We start from the raw sequence: 20,504 nt of genomic DNA, 5'->3' as shown, positions 1-20,504 counted from the left end.
TTGCTGCTACACAGGGGAAATGGTTGATGTTTATTTCCAAACGCTGCATGACCTGGCTTGTTGTGTGTTCTTTCACGTACTAATACTTTCCATGTTGTTCTACTATTATTATTATTATTATTACAATTATTTTTTTACCGTTTGTATCAAATAATTTTTTTTATAAACTGCCAAAAGGGGGTAAATTGATATATATTGATTGTGATGCAAAGGTATGAGCTGTTTGTGTAATTGCCTTTCCAAATGTTTCTGAGTCCTTTCTGTCTCCCTGCACCTTGCTGCTCTGGCTGGGTGGCTGTGACAGTGTGTCTGTGTGTAGGCAAGAGGTTAGCAAAGAAGGGGAAATTAAAACAATGTTGTACATTATATAGTTACCAGCTATTGAAAAACCTATTTTGTATGCAAGACAGCAGTGTGGAGATATATGGAAAGCCTTGGGCTAAGTACAGAAGATAATTACATTTGGAATTTTACTGAGTTAAGTCATTTATAGCTTCAAATAGTTGGAGAGAAAAATCAGCAAAACCACACTTAAACTTCTTGTTGTTACTTTTCAAGATAAGCATTTTTTTAAAAATGCTTTTTATCTTCTTATCTTACAAATTACCCCTTTTCTTTCATAGATACTTCCTAAATTTTACTTTCAGGAACACACTGGTCATGACACTTTCACTATTAGCTGAAGCAATATAAACTATTTTAATACAACTTTTATAAAAATCAAACTACCAGTCATAAAATATCAGAGTCATGCAGAAAATGTTATGAGAAATGGTCTGTTATTTTAACAAGTTTCTTGGGAATTAGGAAAAGAAAAATAAAAATCTGCACTCTTCCTGGTAAACTGAGATATGAGATAATCTTTCACCAAGGTGCAGTAATATTGAGGCTGAAGGTAAATCTAGATTCTTCAGTTACAGTCAGCTTGGAAAGCATTAATCCTTCTCTCCCACAGTCCCTGGGAGTGGCTGTGCCTGGAACTACAGGAGGATGCCCTGTGTTCAACAGGGACAGGACAGGGATATTTGGTTCCCACCTCTCCCTAAGCCCATGCCAATATTTTTAAAAGGTTTATCAGCAGTGCATTTTGCTAATTGCTCTGAATGACTTACAGTTGCAGCTTCACACCCATTTAGTGCTGGCAATGCTCAGAGTCATTGCAAGGGAAGGCAGCATTAGGTCCACAAGACAAGACCATAATTTCAAAGTGATGTGAGGGCCAGAAAGTTCTGGATTTAACAACCATCTGAGCAGGATAGGTAGGATGAACCAGAGCCCTAATTTAGGCAGGAGTGATGATAACAGAGTGAGGCCATCTCTGCACTGGCCAGCAAGGACAGGTGGAGGAGGAGGAGGATGGTCCAGCTTCTGAAATTTACCTGTAGCTTCCCTCTTCTCCCTCTCCTTTCATCCTGTATCAGTCCTCTGATAGTTCAAAAAAGCCCTTAATTATGAAGAAGGTTTTTCCCTCCAGTCCCTAGTTTATCTGGCTGTGGCCTGTTTTTCACAGACCCATAATAAAGGCAAAGTGTGGTGCCCAGCAGAGGGGTGTTCAGGGGTGTGGTCTGAGGACCCCTGACCTGATCCTCAGGCCATGGAGCAGAGTGATGACAGGCCCTCTGATGACTGAATTTTGTGGATTAGGTAGAAGAGGGACCTGCAGCCTTTACCCCTGCTCTGCAGCACTGGTGAGCAGCTTTACAGTGCAGCTGGGAATTTCCAGCTTCAGCATCCAGTACCACGGCAGGATCTACATTCCCCACCATTTAATGCATGTACAACCCCATCAAAACAAATTCATTTCACCTGAGGGATCTATTTCAGGTTTTGGACCCAAGTGTTACCCTCTTGTTGTTGATTGTGCTCTTATTTATTTTACCTATGGTAGTTTTATCAGCGTTAGAAATAAGTGTAATATCTCCTAAAGTAATTTTTAATCAAAATTTTGGTAAAAATCAGATCAAATCTGTTCTGTGTTTGATTCCAAATGCCCATTAGCAGAAACCTCAACGTTTGGTCTTAGCATTTCCATCACAAATACACTTCAAAAATCACAGGCAAGGTAGAAATCTTCTCACATTTCACTTTGTTTAAACCATCTTGACATGATCATTTGTTCATTATAAATAGTGAAAATTGTGCTGCTGAGTAAAACAGAAACACAGGAACATATCTCTGTCCTTAGCTAGTTGTTAGGTGGAATAGGACATCCATTTTGCAGCACTGCCTTTGAGTGGGAAAACATCAGGATAGCAGCAGGGCTATGATGAGTCTAGAGAAGTGTCTCCTAACGGGAGAAAACAAAGGCAGCTGGCCATTTTGAGTACAGTGAAAACACTGCCTGTGTCTGTTCTCCTGCAGCATCCATTGACACACTTGAAAAGTGGATTCTAAACCTTCCTAGTGCATAGCCTGACCAGGCACAGAATGGGAGGGCTGTGTTTGGGCTGCCTCTTGCATTGCCTGTGGCTGGCTTCCTTCTCCTTTGTCCTTGGTCTGTCCAAAATTCTGCTGCTGAAGAGCTCTCCCATTCTGCCCTCGCTGGGTTTTCATTTTCCCATTCCTGACTCTTGTGTTTATTCTCTGTCTGGTTTTCCTCCTGTACAGTTTCTCCATCATCTCTGTTTCTGATGCCTTTCCTCTTGTTTCTTGGTCACTGCCTTGTCTGGAGCCCCTCTGGCCTGTGCTTTCTGTGCTTCTTTCTCCTGTCTTTCCTGCTGGTATAGTTTTAGGATTTAACCTCTCCAGGGCAAGCTGTGTGCTTGGTGTCCACACTTGGAAGGCTTGTACCTTGCTCTGGATGTATTTTCAGTTGAACCACAGTTAGGCACTCACATTGTACATCCAGAAGTGAAGGAAGTCTCACAAAATCAGGCTTATCATGGAGAATTGGATGGCTGTCTGGAAATTCCCACCATGCAGAACTTTCCAGATGGGTATAGGAAGAAAGAAGGAAGCTTCAGATGGGGCTGTGTTATGTTCCTCAGGCCCCATGTACAGAGCAGTTCTTACCTCCATGTCAGAACTGTCCTTGCCCAACAACATTATCAGTAGATCAAGAGCATTTTCCTGCCTTTTGGCTATTAATCCCCATTTCTGGACCATCTACACTCTAGTGATAATTTGCTCCCACCAGTGGCTGAGCAATCCCCCATGGCTTCTTTTGTTTGACCCCACTGGCCAGAGGGGGCTACTAGTGACACTCTAGTTTTATATCACAACTGCTTCCTGACCTAAGGGAAAAACAGTTTAAAGAAATTCTTCAGATTTTTTTACTTCTCTTCAATGCTTTGAAACCGAGAGACCTCTATTTTTCATAATTTAAACTCCTGCCTAACTGGGTGAGTGTTTGAATTCCTAGACTATGACAAAATGCTAGCGTGTGTCTGCCTGAAATGTCGAGAGGATCTTTAATAACCTCCATCCACCAGATTCGGCGTTAAAAGCATTGCTGAGGCGATGAGTGGAGGCACTGCAAACAAGGAGCCGGCACTGGGAGGGAGGTGCCCCTCTCCCCTCTGCCTTGCATGGGGGCATGGCAGGGTGTGCCCTGTGCTGCCCAGGTGCCATCCCCTCCTGCTGCCATGCCAGGCCTGGCAGGAAGCTCTCAGGTGCCTGCCTTTTATTTATTTTGGCCACGAGATGTTGTTCTTCTGCAGTAGCCTGCAGACCGAAATTTAATGTACAGATGACCCCGCCAAGCAGCCCGTGTGCCCAGAGACTGCTTGGAATGAGGGATTGCACAACAGAGCTGCACGGAGAGCACAGCTATTTCTTGGCTTAATTTGTTTTGTATGAAGCACAGCAGCCGAGGGTGAGCCCTCTCCTTTCTCTGGAGAGGTTCTCAGCAGACTCTCAGAGGGAGAAGTTTCTGCTGCAGCGCTGTGATAAGAGCCTGTCGCTGCCCTCAGCTCTCCTGTGAAGTGTCCAGCTCAGATCAGGATGAGATTGCAGCAGATCTGCCATAGGTGTCTCTTTTTTTCTCTTGCCGTTGAGGTTGTTGACCAAAAGAAGAGGAGCCATTTGAAAAGTGCAGTCACACCATTTTTTCCTTTATTTAATTCCTGTCTTGGAAACCCTAGTGCCAAGTTCTGTCCCATCATGGCACAGTGTCAAACCCCTCGCCTTGCAAAGAGCAGGACAACCTTGGCCATAAGGTTATGAGTGGGGATTTATGATCAAGTCTCCTTTTATGTACACTTAGACCCACTTCACTGATACAAACAGATCACTCTGATAAGGTGGTGGGCAGGTTTTTTTTAAAGTTTTGCTGGAATGTGAGCACAGTTCTTCTCTTGGTGCCAGGAATCTCACTTGTCTAAAGCAAGAACTCAGCTCTGCAAAAACTGGCATTTGTAAGAACCTGATTCAGGTCCTGTTGGAAGCAGCAACCTTTATGTTCAGCATGCAGGTTAATAGCACCCCTTTTTCATTAGTATTATTAATATCTCTCCAGTGTGATTTTTTTTTTTTTTTTTTGAAGAGCAATTGGAAAAAAGTCCCATTCACACATAGAAAAAAAATTCCTTGCTTCCAAAAACAATGAAATTTAGTGTCTGTCCAGTGCATTGAAATGCATTGAAAAGCTGACCAGGCTATGGATGCATACCAGTGATCCTGAGACTCCAGCTGTGTGGATCTCAACCATAAAATACAAGAGACACTGAGAGCTTCACCCCAACTCTTGGGCCTTAAGTAGCAGATGAGGAAGGATGGCAGCATCAGTCCTGTGGCATTGTGTGCCCAGGCATGAGTGTTTTGGGGTGATGAATGCTGCTTTCAGGCTTTCCCATGCTGCTTATGCCAGAGGGATGCTGGCAGCTCCCACAGCAGGTCCTGCCCCGTGCTCAGCCTGACTTCCCAGGGTGACCCACCGAGGGCTCTGCCACCTTCTCAAGTCAAATCAAGGTGCTTTTGGACCCAAGGCTGCCTGCAGAGCCCTGAGGACGTGCCTTGTGTGGTTTAACCACCCCTGGCTGTGCTCATTGCATGTGCCACAATGCCTGTGGTTGTCAGAAAGCCACAGCCCATCTGTGCCACTTGTTCTGTGCTCCAAGAGAAAGAAAACACATCCTAGAACTGCTGCCTTGCCTTCCTTCTGCTGTGCCTCCAGAGCTGGAGTGGGGCTGGTTAATAAACATGATTCACTGTTGTCTTTTTGCTGTCAAGGCTGGAGTGAAGCTCTTGGTGCCAGCAGGTCTAGCTCTTCTCACTCAAGGGCTAATGCATTTTGCTTTGGGAAATGGTGACACCCAGCACCACGCATTCGCTTTACCTCACGAATAGCCCATATACAATTTCCAAACTACTCAGCAATAAAACTCTTCTGTCTCATGCCTCGGTGCCAGCTGTTTAATTAGGAATAAGCAGAGGCTGAGTTTTATTTGTACGACTAACAGAGGATTTTTTTTTTTTCTCTCCCATTCCAGCTTGCGAAAGATAAAGAGCGCCTGCAAGCCATGATGACACACCTGCATGTGAAGTCAACTGAACCAAAAGCCACCCCTCAGCCCGTAAGTACTGAACTGTGCTGAAAGCAAAATCCAAACCTCACAGCCTGTCTTTTTCTGTTCCCCACTGGAGCCCAGGCTGTGGAGCCTGGCCCGTTTCAGAGCCGGGTGTGGGGAGGAGATGGGAAGCGCAGCCGGGTTTTGTCATCCCCCTCTCTTCAGGGAGTTTCAAAGTCAAGTTTGGTTCCAAAGCTGATGCTTTGGGCATTTTTCTGGCCTCATGTAAGTCACTTTACATCAGTCTGACTTGGATGAAATCTTAGGAAGTGTTAGGAAGGAGTTGTAATTAAATTATATTTAGTATATTTATTTTGCCTTCTCCCGGTCTGACAGACATTTACTGTAGAAGTGACTCTTAACTGCACGTTTTGATGATAATCACGGTTACCCAGTATCAGGTTTTATACTGTTGAAACTGAGAAGGGAAACCTCCTCTACCCCAGATTGCTCTTTGAAGAAGGGGGAGTAGGGGTGGCAAGTGTCTTTGCAGCCAAAGAAAACTCCATGTTACCTCCAAACCCAGGAAAATCCCACATCTCCTTCCCTGACTGAAATTACTCTTCTTCAGCTGTTGTTTTCTCTCAGCCTCTTAATGCTGAAAATGTTCCTGGGAGCTTCCAATGATTATTCAAAATGGAGAGAGTGCTTTGCTTCTTGATTTTAAGATTTGTAAGATTTAAAGGTACACTGGCTTTATTTGATTTTGCTTTGAGTCATTGTGTGAAAATTAATTGAGCGTTGACAATCTATAGTTAGTACCAGCAATTTTAATCAATATGCAATGATGCAGCATAATGACAAAGTATTGGTTTATCTGTTTTGACTGATTTTTTTTCTATAAATAAAGCAAACACACACCCATATATGTGTGATTTATGGTGATAGAAATAAAAAGGAGTCAGACTATTAACCCAGCAAATATGGTAGCCTGCCAAGATGCAGTTGGTAGACAAAATTAATGTCTGAAACAGAACACATTACAGAGATAGAGAACATAAAATCATTAAACACTTCGCGCACACATTTTTACTAGAAAAGGATTTCTCAGTTTCCGTGTAGTTGGAAATAAATGGCTGCAGAAGTGCGTAGGGAGGCTACTAGATAGAAAATTGCAGGCTATTCAGTAACACTGGAGCAGATGTCAAAGTCAATGGGAAGTTTCCTTGCCATTTTGGAGAGAGTTGAGTGGTAGATACAAACCCTGCCATTTAAACTGTTGAGATGTCTAAAATTGCTTGGTCTGGTGGACACCAGCCCTCTAGAGGAGAAGCTAGTGGCAGTGTCTATGAAAATAGCATTCTTCTATTTCCTCACATCCACCCCAGCCCGAGTGCAAATGCTTCAGCGCATTGTTGCCAAAGCGTGTAGACCCAACAGAACGGGGAGGAGGTTTGGTTTCCATAGCTCTTACTGGATTAAAAATTAAAACAGCGGAATAATCTGGGAGTCTCAAAGCACTCTGCCTTGAGGCCTTTCATAACAGCAGTGCCCCTCAGGAGGAAGGATTACAAACTGAAGGGAGGAAATCATCAGAGGGCGGGCGGTGAGCGGCTCGTGGTCGATGCCGAGGGCAGGAGCCCTGGCGGGGCTCGCAGGCTACGGAGATACCAGGCGGTGTCGCCGTGAAGATTAGTGTTAACAGCTAATAAACAGGGAAAAGAGAGAGGGGAAAAAACCTGTGAACGCAGGGGGAAAAGGGCTGTCTTGATTAGTATTAAAAATGTTTTACATTCTGGAAAATTATAGCTTTGTTGGGGACCTCCTACTAAATTTATTTTTAACTGCTCTATTGAAAATTCTGTACCACTAGTCAACATTATCTCTCAGTTGCTCAGCACAGTGTTTCTTTATTAAAAGAAATAGGCATGAATATTTTTGACTGAAAAATTAATAGCTTTTGAATTCATACACAGCAGGTTTTCTTTTGCAAAGAAGTCCAATATCGCTGCACAGCACTTCTATAACCATTTATTTAGAGTCCAAGTCAAACCTTTGACAGCTAGAGCAGTGTTACAAGCCAACATAAAGAACTCCAAGATGTAAACCAACAATAGGCAGTCTGTGTGAGGTTTGCCATTGTCAAATACATAGATTGTTTGGATTAGTTTATGTAAATGTACTGTTGTATTACCCTTTGGAAAAAAAAAGATCACATTTGTGTATGAAAAGTGGTTTCGTTCACAGGCAGCATTATAAATTCCTTATCCTTTAACTTACATGTTAGAAGTAAAAATTGGTGCCTGACAGGCCTATATTGTGTGGCACTCTGTTGTTGGATTGAAACTGCCTTCTTTTCATTTATTGAAATATAGAAAAATTTATTATAGATACCATCTGATAAATCAGAAATTATTAAAATATGTATAGGTGAAGCATTTGAAAATTAATTATAAAATGTAGAAGTATAGTGTTTTGCATAAATTGTGCTTTCCTGGTGAAAAAAATACACAGGCATTGCATAGACTCTGCTAGACCCTCGTCCTTTTAACTCAGTGGGATAGGACTTTGGTAAAAAGATCTGATGACCATTATTGCACTGCAAAGTAGTCTTTACATCCAGTAATTAATTTTTTTTCTGCCAACATAACTAATGCAAGGTGTGTGTTAGAACTAATATATTACGGTACTTCGGTGATTTTAAAGGAAAAAGCAGCTGCGAATCCAAACATAGCAGTGAGCTGGGATTTAAAATTACAGCCTTTTCATGACTGAGGAAATGTTTTTATTCTGCTTAAAGGATCTTAATGCTTGTTTTAAACTATTTTGTTACTGGCAGGTAATAGGGTGTATGAGAATCTGTGTTAACCATGTGCCATGTGTAATCCACACTGACCACTGGTGCCATCTTTGCCTTCTGGGCTTCACACAGTAGTTGTGTGTGTGCTGTTGGATCAGGTGGACCACAGCCAAGTTCTCTATCAGTTTAAAACTCATCCAGCTCTGGGCAAGGGTTACTTGTCTGATTTAGCCATATCCATCCATTCCATCCGTACCTTAGAGTGTCTTTAGCTCTTTGCAGTAATTTTGAGCTTGGGAGGGGTGGTGGAGTGGCCTCTGCATTTCAGCCCACCAAGACATCTGCTCAGTAAAGCTCTCTAGTCCTACTAAAGAGATTTAAACACATTCCTGTGTGGCATAGTGGTGCTGGCCCAAATCATTGGCAGACTGCTTGGCAGGGAGATGCTGTTGGTGTCTGGTGCTGCTCCCCAGGAGATGCTGGGCAGGCTGGAAGGGGTCTGGGGTATGGGGGAACATCCCAGGAGCTGGGGCAGTGCTCAGGATCACCTTTAAAAACACCCATCTTTCTAATGAAAATGCTCCACAGCAGCAGTTTAAAGAAAACTGAGCTATCTCAGAGCTCAGCACTCAGAGCAGGCAGCGTTGTTCCCATTCATCCTACACATGTTGTTTTGGTGGAACTGAGGGGCCTGAGGAAAGTGAGAACAAAGCCATGAGACAGAATAAGCTGTGATGTGTTTTGGAAAGGTGAACTTTTTTTTTCAAGGTAAAAAAAAACAAAACCACAACACAAAAGCCGGAACAGCGATTTCTCAAGAACTGTCATCCTGGTTTTGCTATTAGGGTTCCCCCTGACATGCTGCTCTCATCCGTGTTAGCCATCAGCATAATAGGTTCAAATGGAAATGTGCTTTCTTCTGGGTGGATTAACTCGTGTCGAAGTTCATAGGAAGGGAAGGAGAAGGAAAAAGCATCAACCAACAAGTAATTCTTCATACTAGGTGCTCTAACCACCTTTTAAAAATAGACAGAAAACTTTTAAAGGCCCTTCTGGCACTTTAAATAAGATGCACTGTTAGATATCCCTTCTTTAATGTATTTTTTTGCCATAACCATAGCAGTTATGATTGTTTTGAAATACTGTTTTTAGCAACTGTAATAACAAAGCATTAAAAAAAAAAAAAAAAAGTCTTTTAACTGTTGAGGTAATGACTGAGCATTTTAGCTGCTGTAGCCATACTTTATAGTTTGAAAAAATAACGATATGCAGCAATAAAGAGAGATTCTCAAGCACAACAAAAGCTGTTTTTATATACTGGTTTTCATTAAGTCTCACTCCTCAGCTTCAGTTTCCTTAGTATTCCTGCCAATAACAACACCTGCTAAGTGATTGCTGCCTGCCAGGCTCTGCATCCAATACACTGATGTGTCCAGGCTGAAGCAGGGAGAGGAAGACACAGCACTGAACAAAGTTTTAGGCCCAGTATTCACTTTCTGTCTCTCACCCTCAATGTCAAGAAAAGGAGTTTCTTCTCCAAAGTATTTCAGTCCCAGTGTAGATAAGTCCTCAGCCCCAGCTGGGCCCAGAGCAGCAGCACCCATTGCAGGGGAGTCACTGGCTATGGCCTCACTGTGACCCTTAGAAACATTTCTTTCTTTTTCCTTTTTTGAAAGAGTTTCAGTGCTGTTTTATGTGCAGCTGCTATTGTCATGTAAAATATTTACACAAAAAGAAATCAGACTTAGTCCTAGTGGGAGAGCCGCTAACTGGAAATCTATTTTTTTAACTGGGTAATAGCGTGGGTTACCTCTGCCTTGTTTATATCTAAAGAAAAAAAGCAGATGACTCAGTTTTCACTTTAAATAGGGAGACATGACTATTTCTTGAAAGGGAAGGTTAATAATAAAATCCTAAGCAGGATATTGAACGCTGAGACAATTATGGCAGTTATGAATGACCAAGGCAAAACAGTATGAGGAAATATTCTCAAAAACCAGAACTGAACAAAGCAGTCAACAAAGTTCAGTGATTGAATTTGCAGAATTTTAGGACTTATGACTGTTGTGGGATTTGGTGTGTTTTCTGTTGTTTTTTTTTTATTATTATTATTTTTGGGTTTGGTTGTTTTTTAAAGGCTGGAGGAAATCCACCCTCCCCCCATTCCCAGGACAAATATTACTAAAACATTTTAACTCCTTGATGCAGGGGTGTGTACTCTGTGAGTGCCCACATTGTGCATTGCTGCAGTGCAAGAGTTCTTGCTTGTTGAAGTGCTCACTCTGTGGCTTGAGCTCCCTCCCCTCTGCCAGCAGTGAGATTCATCCAAAAATTACAGTATGTGGGAAACAGCCTGTGTACAAAATACCGATGCGAACAACTTTTCTAATCATAGTAACTTGTTTTTAAATAGCAAATGCAAACAGGGAGAAGCCATGTAGAGTTTCCATCAGGAAAAGAAACCCTCCCAGCCCAGTCCCTCCCTGATCTTTGCCCTGCACAATCATCCACGGCCTCTTCCACGTTTCTAATTGACGCCAATATTAAGATTTTATAGTTTACCGTTCAGATTAATAATTCAAGATGGCAACAAAACCAACACCATTCATAATTTGTTATTCTGCTCTAATTCACAACCGATTTTTCAGCCTTGGCGCTACCGATGCAACAAAGGAAGCGGCAGCGAAAGGCTGCGGAGGGAGCACAGCCCTCTCCTCCCTCAGCCTGGCTCAGGTTTGGGGAACCCAGCTGGAAGAGGAGAGTGTCATCAAATAAAACACGGAAAACGGAAAAACTTCGCTAGCGATGGACAAGGTCGTGTTTCATTAACTTGTTGGTTCAGGCTCACAAATGGTCGTCGGAGGTGAAACGCGGCAGACTCGCTGCGTTCCAGCTTTTTGTTCTCTCTTTCCTCACAGACTGCAGTCATGTTTAATTTGGAAACTGGGCTCCTTTGGCAAATTAGCAATTAGAACAATTTTGTGGGAATATGTATATGTGTCATTAGGTTTCCTGCAAATTAATAGCGAGAGCAGAGGTCAGGCAGAAATTTTCCACTTGACTGCAGCTCCTCTGTTGAGATTTGGCACTTTGTTTTGGAACGGCCACAGCTGCTCAAAGCCACAGTCTTCCTTTAGGAACTGTCTTTTAATTAGTTTACCTCATAGCCATTATTACAAATATTACTGCCTCCCCTCCTTGAAATAAAATTACTGTTTCTACAAAATATTCCGGTGACATCTTGCACCACTGCACATTGATGGTGGGGTCACTTGGATGCAGCGTTTAATCATTAGATCACCTCCATAAGCATCTCCTAATTAGAGTCCTTACAATACAATTTTATCTGGTAATTAGCTGAGATTGGCTGCTTCCTCTGTAGCTTATTAGTGGCAACCCAGCAGTGGGTGTGAATCACAGTGTCATTTGTCAAGCCTGTTAAAGCCCCCCCCTTTTGCTCGTCCTCTTCTGTGTTTATTCCTCGTCGCTACCTATGCTGAAAAGCCTAAAGAAATTTAACTCAATTCAGATTCTTTAAGCGGGGAATGCTGACCTTTGTGGATCCTTTCTCAAGCTTCCCTAGTAGAAACAGATTAAATGTTAAGTTTTTACATGCTGGAAAAGGAAGGGGGCTCTTTTGAAATGGAGTAGTTGGGAGCCGTAATGATGAAGCAGGAGCAGTGATCTTTCCAACGGGAGGGCCCGGCTGCCGAGCCTGCACTGAGAAGGGCACTTAAAATTGATGCAGATTTCCTCACAGTTATTGGACTGTTAAAATGTCCATTTAGAAACTGAGATAAAATACAGTAGATTTAATTTCATGGTGAGACCTGTCAGTTGCACTGTTATTATCATCACTGGTCCTTTTATCATATGTAATAGATGGATAGATGGATAACAGGGAGACATTACTATATATATGTCCCTAATCAGTGTCCTTAAATCAGGCCAGTCAATGAGCAGACTGGGTGGCACATGATGGCACTGCATGGCACCAGGAGGGTTTAAACCTCTGGACTGCAGGATGTGGTTCATGCTGGAGCAGGGATCAATACCTGCATTTCACCACCTTCACCATCCCTCTCTGGGTTCACACTCCCTGGCTTTGCCACAAAGTGTTAAAATATTTCCCACTGGAAGGCAAGGAGTCATTTGTAAGCACCTGCAGGGAAAGGTGGGTGTTTGCACGTCTGCTGCTCACCACCTCCTTCCCTTGGAGCAGCATCCAGGCTGTGCCAGGAGTTTGTGGCTGGGGCTTCCCTCAGCTGCTTCTCACTGTCAGGAAGGACAAGCAATCACAATTTGTCTTTCCTCAGCTGAGCCCTTTCTGTGGGCGATGGGCTTTTTGTGTTGGTATCTGCTCTGTAATGCTACAGTTCTTTATTTTCCTCTACCTTTGTTTGGGATAAATCCTATTATTTTTAAAAGAAACATTATTTGTGGCTATTAGCTCATATGAGGGATGCTAATAGGAGTTTTCTTATCTGGTTACTTTCATACAAGGAAAATTAATACAGTGCCTTATGGATAAACATGAGATTTTGGGGCCATGACTGTATCATGTGCCTTGCCTTCATCTCAGGAGGTTTAATGTCTGGCAAAAAAGGAATTTTCATAATGAACAAAAGTTATAAAATTCTGGGCCTGTTAAATTCAGTAGGAATTTTGCTACTGACTTCAGTGGGGTCAGAATTTCACCAATATTATTCGTGAAACTGCCTAAGGGAAATAAATGTGTGAGTAGTTAAAGAGCCCTTCTCTCAATTGTCTTCTGTGATGTTGTAGTTAAGGGATAGGATTGTTTGTTTAAAATACTTCAGCAGCAACAACCTATCGGGACAGAGCATCATCCTTCAGAGGACATTGTAGGGCAGAAAGAAAGGGCTGGAGAGGAGTGTGGGTGCTGGTTATATAAATAGGGTTGTGTATTGAAAACAGTCAGGTTGGAGCTGGGTTTGATACCCAATCCTGGAGGCAGGTGTGTTTTACAGCCTGCTGTGGCACGCTGCCACACCAGTGGGGCCGGGCTCCGTGCAGGTAACACCAACGCCTTCCATCCTAGCAGGGAAAAACAGAGTGGTGCCACTTGTGCTGGGCTGAATGCTCACAGTATTTCATGCACTGTGATTAATTAAATTATTCCAGTGTTAACCTACTCTGGGCTTTGCTTTTAAAATGGATGAACAGAGAGGAAAAAAAAAAAAGAAAAGCCCAAATGCTGAAGAGAGAGATTGCGTTTCTCCCTAGCATGTCCCTAGGAAAGTCTTGCCTTTTATTTTAAGCCTGATGCCTTCAATGAAATATCCGGGAAGACTGATTAGAAGCCATGCATAATGATAGCATGGAAATCAGAGAGTGTGGGGTTTAGACTGAAACAATGAAACTTGAAGTAAAATATTAAAATGATTAGGTACTATGCAAGATCTTCTGAGGTTTAGATTAAAATTCATTATTTGTTCTTTAGGCAGCAGTCTATATTGTTCTGTTTTTTAAGCCTATTTGGAAATGTATATAGGCAGTTATTATATTTATTTCCCTTTGCTGTCTCTTAACGGAGATGTCAGGGCAGCACTTTGTGCTGAGCTGCAGTGTCTGCTCGGAGCTGAGGCACTCTCCAGCACGGAGGGTTTCCCCTGAACCGTGCAGGGTGTCTGTTTGTAACGAGCCCCTGCTCCTTCCCTCCGCAGCTGAACCTGGTATCGAGCGTCACGCTCTCCAAGACGGCGTCCGAGGCGTCTCCGCAGAGTTTACCTCATACTCCCACCACCCCGACTGCGCCCATCACTCCCGTCACGCAGGGACCGTCGGTCATCACTACCACGAGCATGCACAACGTCGGACCCATCCGGAGGCGGTACTCGGACAAATACAACGTCCCCATCTCTTCAGGTAAAGGGGTTCCGCTGGCACAGCCCTCCCCCACTGCGTTCCCCTGCAGCCCGTGGGCTGTGGTGATAACAGAACAACTGCTCTTATTTAGCAGATATTGCCCAGAACCAAGAATTTTATAAGAACGCAGAAGTTAGACCACCATTCACGTATGCATCTTTAATTAGACAGGTAAGATGAGCCAAACACGCGCGTCGGGATTAGGGAAAAAAATGTATCTCACTGTATGTGCTGGATTCAATAGATTTTCAAACCTTTGGTATGTAAGCGTGCTCAAATGCTCAAACCTTTACTATAAGGGTTTTTAGAACTGCAATATATAACATAATTGCTTTTGATTAAGTATTACAATACGATGTGATTATTAGGAAATTCATTTCACACAACAGTGAAAATGAGCCTGTTTAAAGATGGCAAGTCAATTATCACAAGCTACAGTAATCTCTGATCCCTAGAATTAATCTGAGCTCTAAATAATTACTGAGCTTTAATCAGCTAGTGAAATGTTTTGCATTTCTCTTTGATTCTGCTTTATGAATGACTAATAAATTAATATTTCTGTAAGGAAACAGAAATAAAAACTCAAAACAATTAGATAATTCCATTTTGAATTTTGCCATTGAACTGTTAAATACAGCCATTAATCTTAGTTCATATTGTGAAAACCCTCCCTTCGATTTTTTGCTCCAAATCTCTTCTTTTTCATTCTTCCTTTCTTTCCTTTTTTTTTTTTTTGTATCTGGCAAAGTAAAACTGTGAGCGTGTTTTGTAGTGGTGTGCTGGTAACTGATCTCGCTTTGCTCCACAAGGCCATCCTGGAATCTCCTGAAAAACAGCTAACACTAAACGAAATCTACAACTGGTTCACGCGAATGTTCGCCTACTTCCGACGCAACGCGGCGACGTGGAAGGTAAGGCTGAGCCTCCTCCTGCCTTTGCTCTCTGCCATGCACAGACAGACCTTGCTGATGACACAAATTGTCCCGACCTGGGGACATGAAAAATGTAGATCGGCAGTTGTGACACGCGCCGGGTGCCTTATCTGCAGGAACAATTTGATATTTGGCAGAAAAAATTCCTCTGCCTTTGAAAACCGCTAATTGAATCCCCATTATTGGCTTTTGTGTTCTGTGATTATGCCATGAGTTCCTCTGTGTGGTTGCTACGAGCAGGGAAACTCAGGCTCTTCAGCCGGAACGTATTAGGAAATTAAAAAGAAAAAGGAGGTAAAGTTCTCATGTCAGTAGAAGATGCACTGTTCATCTTTTTAGCTAAGCAGGTTTTAATCACAACAACCATTTTTTTTTCCCTAGGATCTATAGATCAGTGGATTTCTTTCCTCAGTCGATTGACTCTTAACTACATAAACAGCTGTTACAAACTTCCCCTCTTTCTTTAATCACACAGCAGAAGCTTATTTAATTTAATGTGCAAGAAGCAAGCTCCTCAATAAGAAATGTCTTTAACAGAAATAAACTTTGGGTTTTGCACTTCAATTTCCTCTGATAACTGTCACAGATACTGTTAGATAAGAGGTTTTGGGAGTTAATCTGTATTTTGGGGGGGCCACTCTTTGTCTTTACATATAACACTTTTATAGTCATATTGACTTCTGAATCCAGTGCAATCACAAATGAATGATTGAAGAAACAGGATATTGTGTTGCTGTAAAAACTGTACCCTGGTGCTTGGAGTCTCTCTTAATCCAGACAGCTCTGTTGTTCTCAAACAACTTCACATGAGCAGGTAGTATGAATAGGTCCCATACATGCTGCTCCATCAGCTCGTTCTGTTTTTCCTGCCCCAGCCTCCATTTAAGATTAATTCCTTCAGCGGATGGAGCTAAAAATGGTCCTTGGAAGTTAGCTTGGTTTTTAGTGGCATGGTTTTCGTTTCATTCAGATCCCAGCACAATTTTGTACATTTTCAGCCCTGGTCTAGAAGCTCTTAAGTTCAGGAAAACTTTCTGTGATTGCTGCTTTGATTCTTCCCTGCAGTTGGAAAACATGAGCAGTGTTCAACTTTGCAGCTTCCTTACTATCCAGAAAGGAAATTAACTTTCCCTGATTTAAGATCCTTTTAGACCTGCCTGTCTTTTGCTGCTGGAGTTGTTCCAGTAGGGCTTTTCAGCAGCTGCAGGTGTGGGTGCTAAAGTAAAAATCTTACTTAGTTCCAGCAGCAAAGGGAAGTGGAGGGAGGAGTGGAAGAAGGCAGCAGGCAGTCCTGGCTGTATCTCCTGTGAGCCTGGTTTTGGGAATTAGCTTTTGGCATCCCAAAAAATCCATTCCCAGGAGCCAGTGCAGACACAGAAGAGCAGCAGAGAGGCTGAGCTGCAGATTCTCAGGCTAGTAGAAGGATACTGTGTGTCCAGGGAGGCAGGTGCCATTTGGAAACCCCTCCTTGGACACCTTGACCTTCTGCAGGTGTCCACGTCCTGCTTCATGTGATGGGAAAGAAAAACTTCACCCCCACATCCACCAGCACCAGCAAGAGAGACAACTGGTTGGAGTAGTGCAGGTTTTTGTGCTGGAGACTGCTCAGATTTCTGCCAGCCCCCAGGAGCAGCAGGGATGAAAATGCAGCTCTGGGATTGGCGTGACGGGAAGCCCACGGGGCGCAGAACGAGCACAAGGGGCTAATTGCAGAATCAGAATAATTTGAATATATATGTGCTGATTTGTGCTCACCTTCAGCTAATGCTTAGGGGGCATTTGGGTCACTGTTCCCCAAGTTTAGTGTCAGGGTATGGTGTGGACAAGCTTCCCTGAGCCCTATTTCAAAAACACAGGAAAGTGCAAGAATAAAGACCTTTAAAAAATGAACCTCGTTCCCAAAATGCAGTATGGCAGAGCCTGAGCAGTTATTAAAATAACAAACCCTTTCATTTACTACATTCAAGCATGTTCAGGGTAATTTTTCTGCAAAAGTGGCTTGCATACAAATATTTTTAACAAGGTAAATATATAATCTTACAATAATAGCTCCTAATTTTTCTGTTAAGCTGATTGCTAGGGGAGCACTGTGAACTGGTTCTGACAGGTCAGAGGCAAAATGTCTGTTTGCTTTTATTTTTTGGAGTAATTTGCTGGCGCTGAGTCACAGCCATAAGGCACAGGCTGCAGGTGTGGCTCTGACACGTTGGGGTATTGTTCAAATAAAACTGTTAGATAGCAAGTATCCAGAGGCAGGGGAAACACAATTCTTTTCTGGCATGAACTCCTTAAATAGGTGATCACATGGAAAATAGAAAATGAGAGCAACACTTCATGGATGTCTTGTAAACAGTCAGCTTCTCTGTCTCAGTACATCCAGAAAGAGCCTTGTCCCACATCCTTAGCTTACCAGTTGCAAGTGGACTTCAAGGAAACAACAACAGTCTGTAAAAGTATTTCTCCAACATTAAATTTATTTCAAGCAAAACACAAATATTCCTGCTCAACCCTGTCTTTAGAGACAATTTACCAACTCGGAGGGCTCCCTTCGCTGGGCTTTGCCGTGTGCGTTTGATCAACTGCTGTATGAGCCACAAGATCAGCTTTCACTGGGGGAAATAGTGTTATTATTCTTACATTTTGCTCCAGACTTGACAGTGTTCCCATTTTCACAGGAAACTGCCTGAGTTACCCAGATGTGGGCCAGCAGCCCTGTGTCGGGTTGCACTAGTGCAGCACCCACCAGCAGTTGCTGAGCTGGCTGATTTCAGCTCATAAGGTGTGGGGCGTTTACATGTTTTTCCTCCACCTCAAAATCAGGGATTCTGCCAAAAATGGCAACAGTACTGAAATTTGGAAGAGGTGGAAAGGGAAAAAAAAAAAAAAAAACATTAAAAAATAAGAGCAGAAAGAAGAAAATAAGGGCAGAAGGAAGCAGGCCTGATGGACAGGTTGACTTTCTGGTGGATTTCTTCCTTGCTGAGAGGAAAAGCATATTCAGGGTTTATTGTTTCACCAGTTCAGAAGCAGATTGGTGTAGAAAAGCTGAAGTGCCTGGAACAGGCATCTACAGACAGGGGAGATGTGTTTGTACTCCAGCACCTGCTGAGCAAAGGTAGTTCAAACCCCAGATATTCCACACCTACTGAGGTAGGAGTGTGGGGGCTGCACTAGGCATGGCAGGGAATTAGAGAAGAAGCAGAAGATTCTTTGCCTTCCCCTCCCAGCACACACACCAGCTCCTCCTGATTTACATGACAAATGCTCTGTGCTACCCTTTGTTTGCAGTGTGATTTAGACATTCAGGACTAGGGCTGCCTTTCACCATCCAGACCCCATGTTCATGAAAAAAAAAAAAAAAGGATGATGTTGGAAGGAAAAAAAATTGTCATCTCCTGGTTGCCTAGACCCAGGTCATGTGTTTGGCTGGCTTTGTGCCTGCTAACGAGTCAACCAGATTGACTGAATCAATGGTGCCAGTGGGGATGGAGTTTGTTCGCCTGCACATTTTCAGCAAATGGCTTCTTGTGTTTTTCCTGTTTCCCAAGCCCCTTTCAGCAGTGCTGGGAGCAAGCTCCATGTACAAATTCCTATGAATTCTATGAACAATGGCTTTGTAGAATCACAGATTGGAAAAAACCTTTAAAACCATGGAGTCCAACTGTTGCAGGTTATTTGCTCAGGAAACTCCTGAAATGGGGACGGAGCATAGCACTCCATTTGAGGAGTAACAAGGCTCCTGGCACCCTGGAGCAGGGACAGAAAAGCCAAGAGCTTGCCGTGCCTCAGTGAGGTGTCTCACTGTGTCTCAGCACTTTGGAGGGGTTGCCCATGCTCATCCTTCCCAGCACAGAGCTGCAGGGTGGACGTTTGGCCATCGGATGCCACAAGCACGGGTCCCTCTGGGTGATGAGCTGTGGGGATATTATCACTTTGTTTCAGAGAGCCCTCCTCATGTTTTCACTTGGCAGAGGCTCAGATCAGTCACTGCGGTAGTCTGCCAGAAATGGGAGCCAACTTCCATATAAGAGCAAGCCGTGGAGCAGGAGTTGGTGCTGGCTGGCCGGTGGGGTGCTGCCGAGCCCCCGGCCCGTGCTCTGGGTGTGGAGGGAGGTCCAGCACCTGAATCACATTAGCCCAGCTGTGGGAAACCACAGCAACACCAGCTCCTGCGCCTCACAGCTAAATCCAGTCAACTGTACTTACATAAAATCTTTTCTGTTCTTTTTAACTGCTTTCTTTTCCAGGAGGGGAGAAATTTTTCTTTGCAGGGCGTGTGTATTTGTTATGAAAAAGTCTAAGCAATGTTCCTCTTGTGTTCTGTATGAAATGTGCTGTATTCTACAACATGCATGCTTAAAATTGTGGCTGTTCTCAGTCACTCTGGGGATAATTGATAAGAATAACGTGAATTTTTAATCTTGGGTTTAAGCTTTCATATTTATTTTGTCTTTGCAAAATAAGATGTAAAGAGCTGGGGAAAGGGTGCGGGGAGGGGAAGGGGCTTAACATTGCAAAATGAGAACTGTCAAGCTGACTGTGCTGCTGCTGTTCTTGGACAATGATGAGCATTTTCTCATGGAAGGTTTTTGAATGTTTTCTCTTTTATACTTGCTGCAGAATGCAGTGCGTCATAATCTTAGTCTTCACAAGTGTTTTGTGCGAGTAGAAAACGTTAAAGGGGCAGTATGGACAGTGGATGAACTAGAGTTCCAAAAACGAAGGCCACAAAAGATCAGTGGGTATGTCCACCATGTTTGAACTTCTTAGCCTAGCTCGGATCATGCTTACAGTTTAACGTAGAGGCTTTTGGCTGCTAGCTGGTGTTAGACCAACCACAGGTGGTTTCGCATTGTCTCAGTTAAGGGAAACCAAGACAAACATCTCATCACTACTGTTTGTATGCCCACCAGTACCCTGACCCTGCTTGCTTGGTGTTTGTTGCATCACATGCTAGTAGCTTTTAGGTGGCAATGCATATTAACCCTCACAAACCATTTGCTTATGCTTATTGCATTTTATTTTCTTTTTCCTTTTCCCTGTATTTGATGTCTGTTCTGTCCCCGATCCCGTGTCCCTTTGTTTCCACTTCATCTCCTTTGCTGCTGCTCTTGTCCCAGGGTGCCATTCGCACCAACCTCTCACTGCATAAGTGCTTTATCAGAGTAGAGGATGAGTTTGGGTCCTTTTGGACTGTTGATGATGAAGAGTTTAAACGTGGCCGTCATATTCAACGAGGCCGTCCTCGAAAATACTGCCCTGATGAAAACTTTGGCGAGCTTGTTGCACAGTAAGAGCTTTTACTTGCTTTAATTTTTTTTTCTGCTGTTGCTTTGCTTTGCATGATTTACCCATCTCATGTAGACTTGCATTTCACAAAATAGTGTCATCACCTTTGCTGCTAAAGAAACTAAATTTTGGTTGTTATGTGTTATT

General features: G+C 43.1%; 1 protein-coding gene across 17 annotated transcripts in view; it reads left to right on the top strand.

Moving 5' to 3' along the window:
- The window catches only part of FOXP1 (forkhead box P1), a 377,034-nt gene that overhangs the window by 340,518 nt on the left and 16,012 nt on the right, over nucleotides 1-20,504 (top strand). For 14 of the 17 annotated variants that reach the window (XM_079316612.1, XM_079316617.1, XM_079316603.1 and 11 more), the window contains 5 exons: nucleotides 5,430-5,513; nucleotides 13,935-14,136; nucleotides 14,228-14,307; nucleotides 14,946-15,047; nucleotides 19,689-19,810. In XM_079316612.1, coding sequence (XP_079172738.1) covers nucleotides 5,430-5,513; nucleotides 13,935-14,136; nucleotides 14,228-14,307; nucleotides 14,946-15,047; nucleotides 19,689-19,810 — 590 coding nt within the window. The remainder of the gene's footprint in view (nucleotides 1-5,429; nucleotides 5,514-13,934; nucleotides 14,137-14,227; nucleotides 14,308-14,945; nucleotides 15,048-19,688; nucleotides 19,811-20,504) is intronic. The other 3 variants (XM_079316618.1, XM_079316605.1, XM_079316610.1) reach the window with 1 other exon arrangement.

Source organism: Erithacus rubecula, assembly GCF_903797595.1.
Source record: "Erithacus rubecula genome assembly, chromosome: 13".
Lineage (NCBI taxonomy): Eukaryota > Metazoa > Chordata > Aves > Passeriformes > Muscicapidae > Erithacus > Erithacus rubecula.
This window is presented reverse-complemented; position numbering and strand designations above follow the sequence as displayed.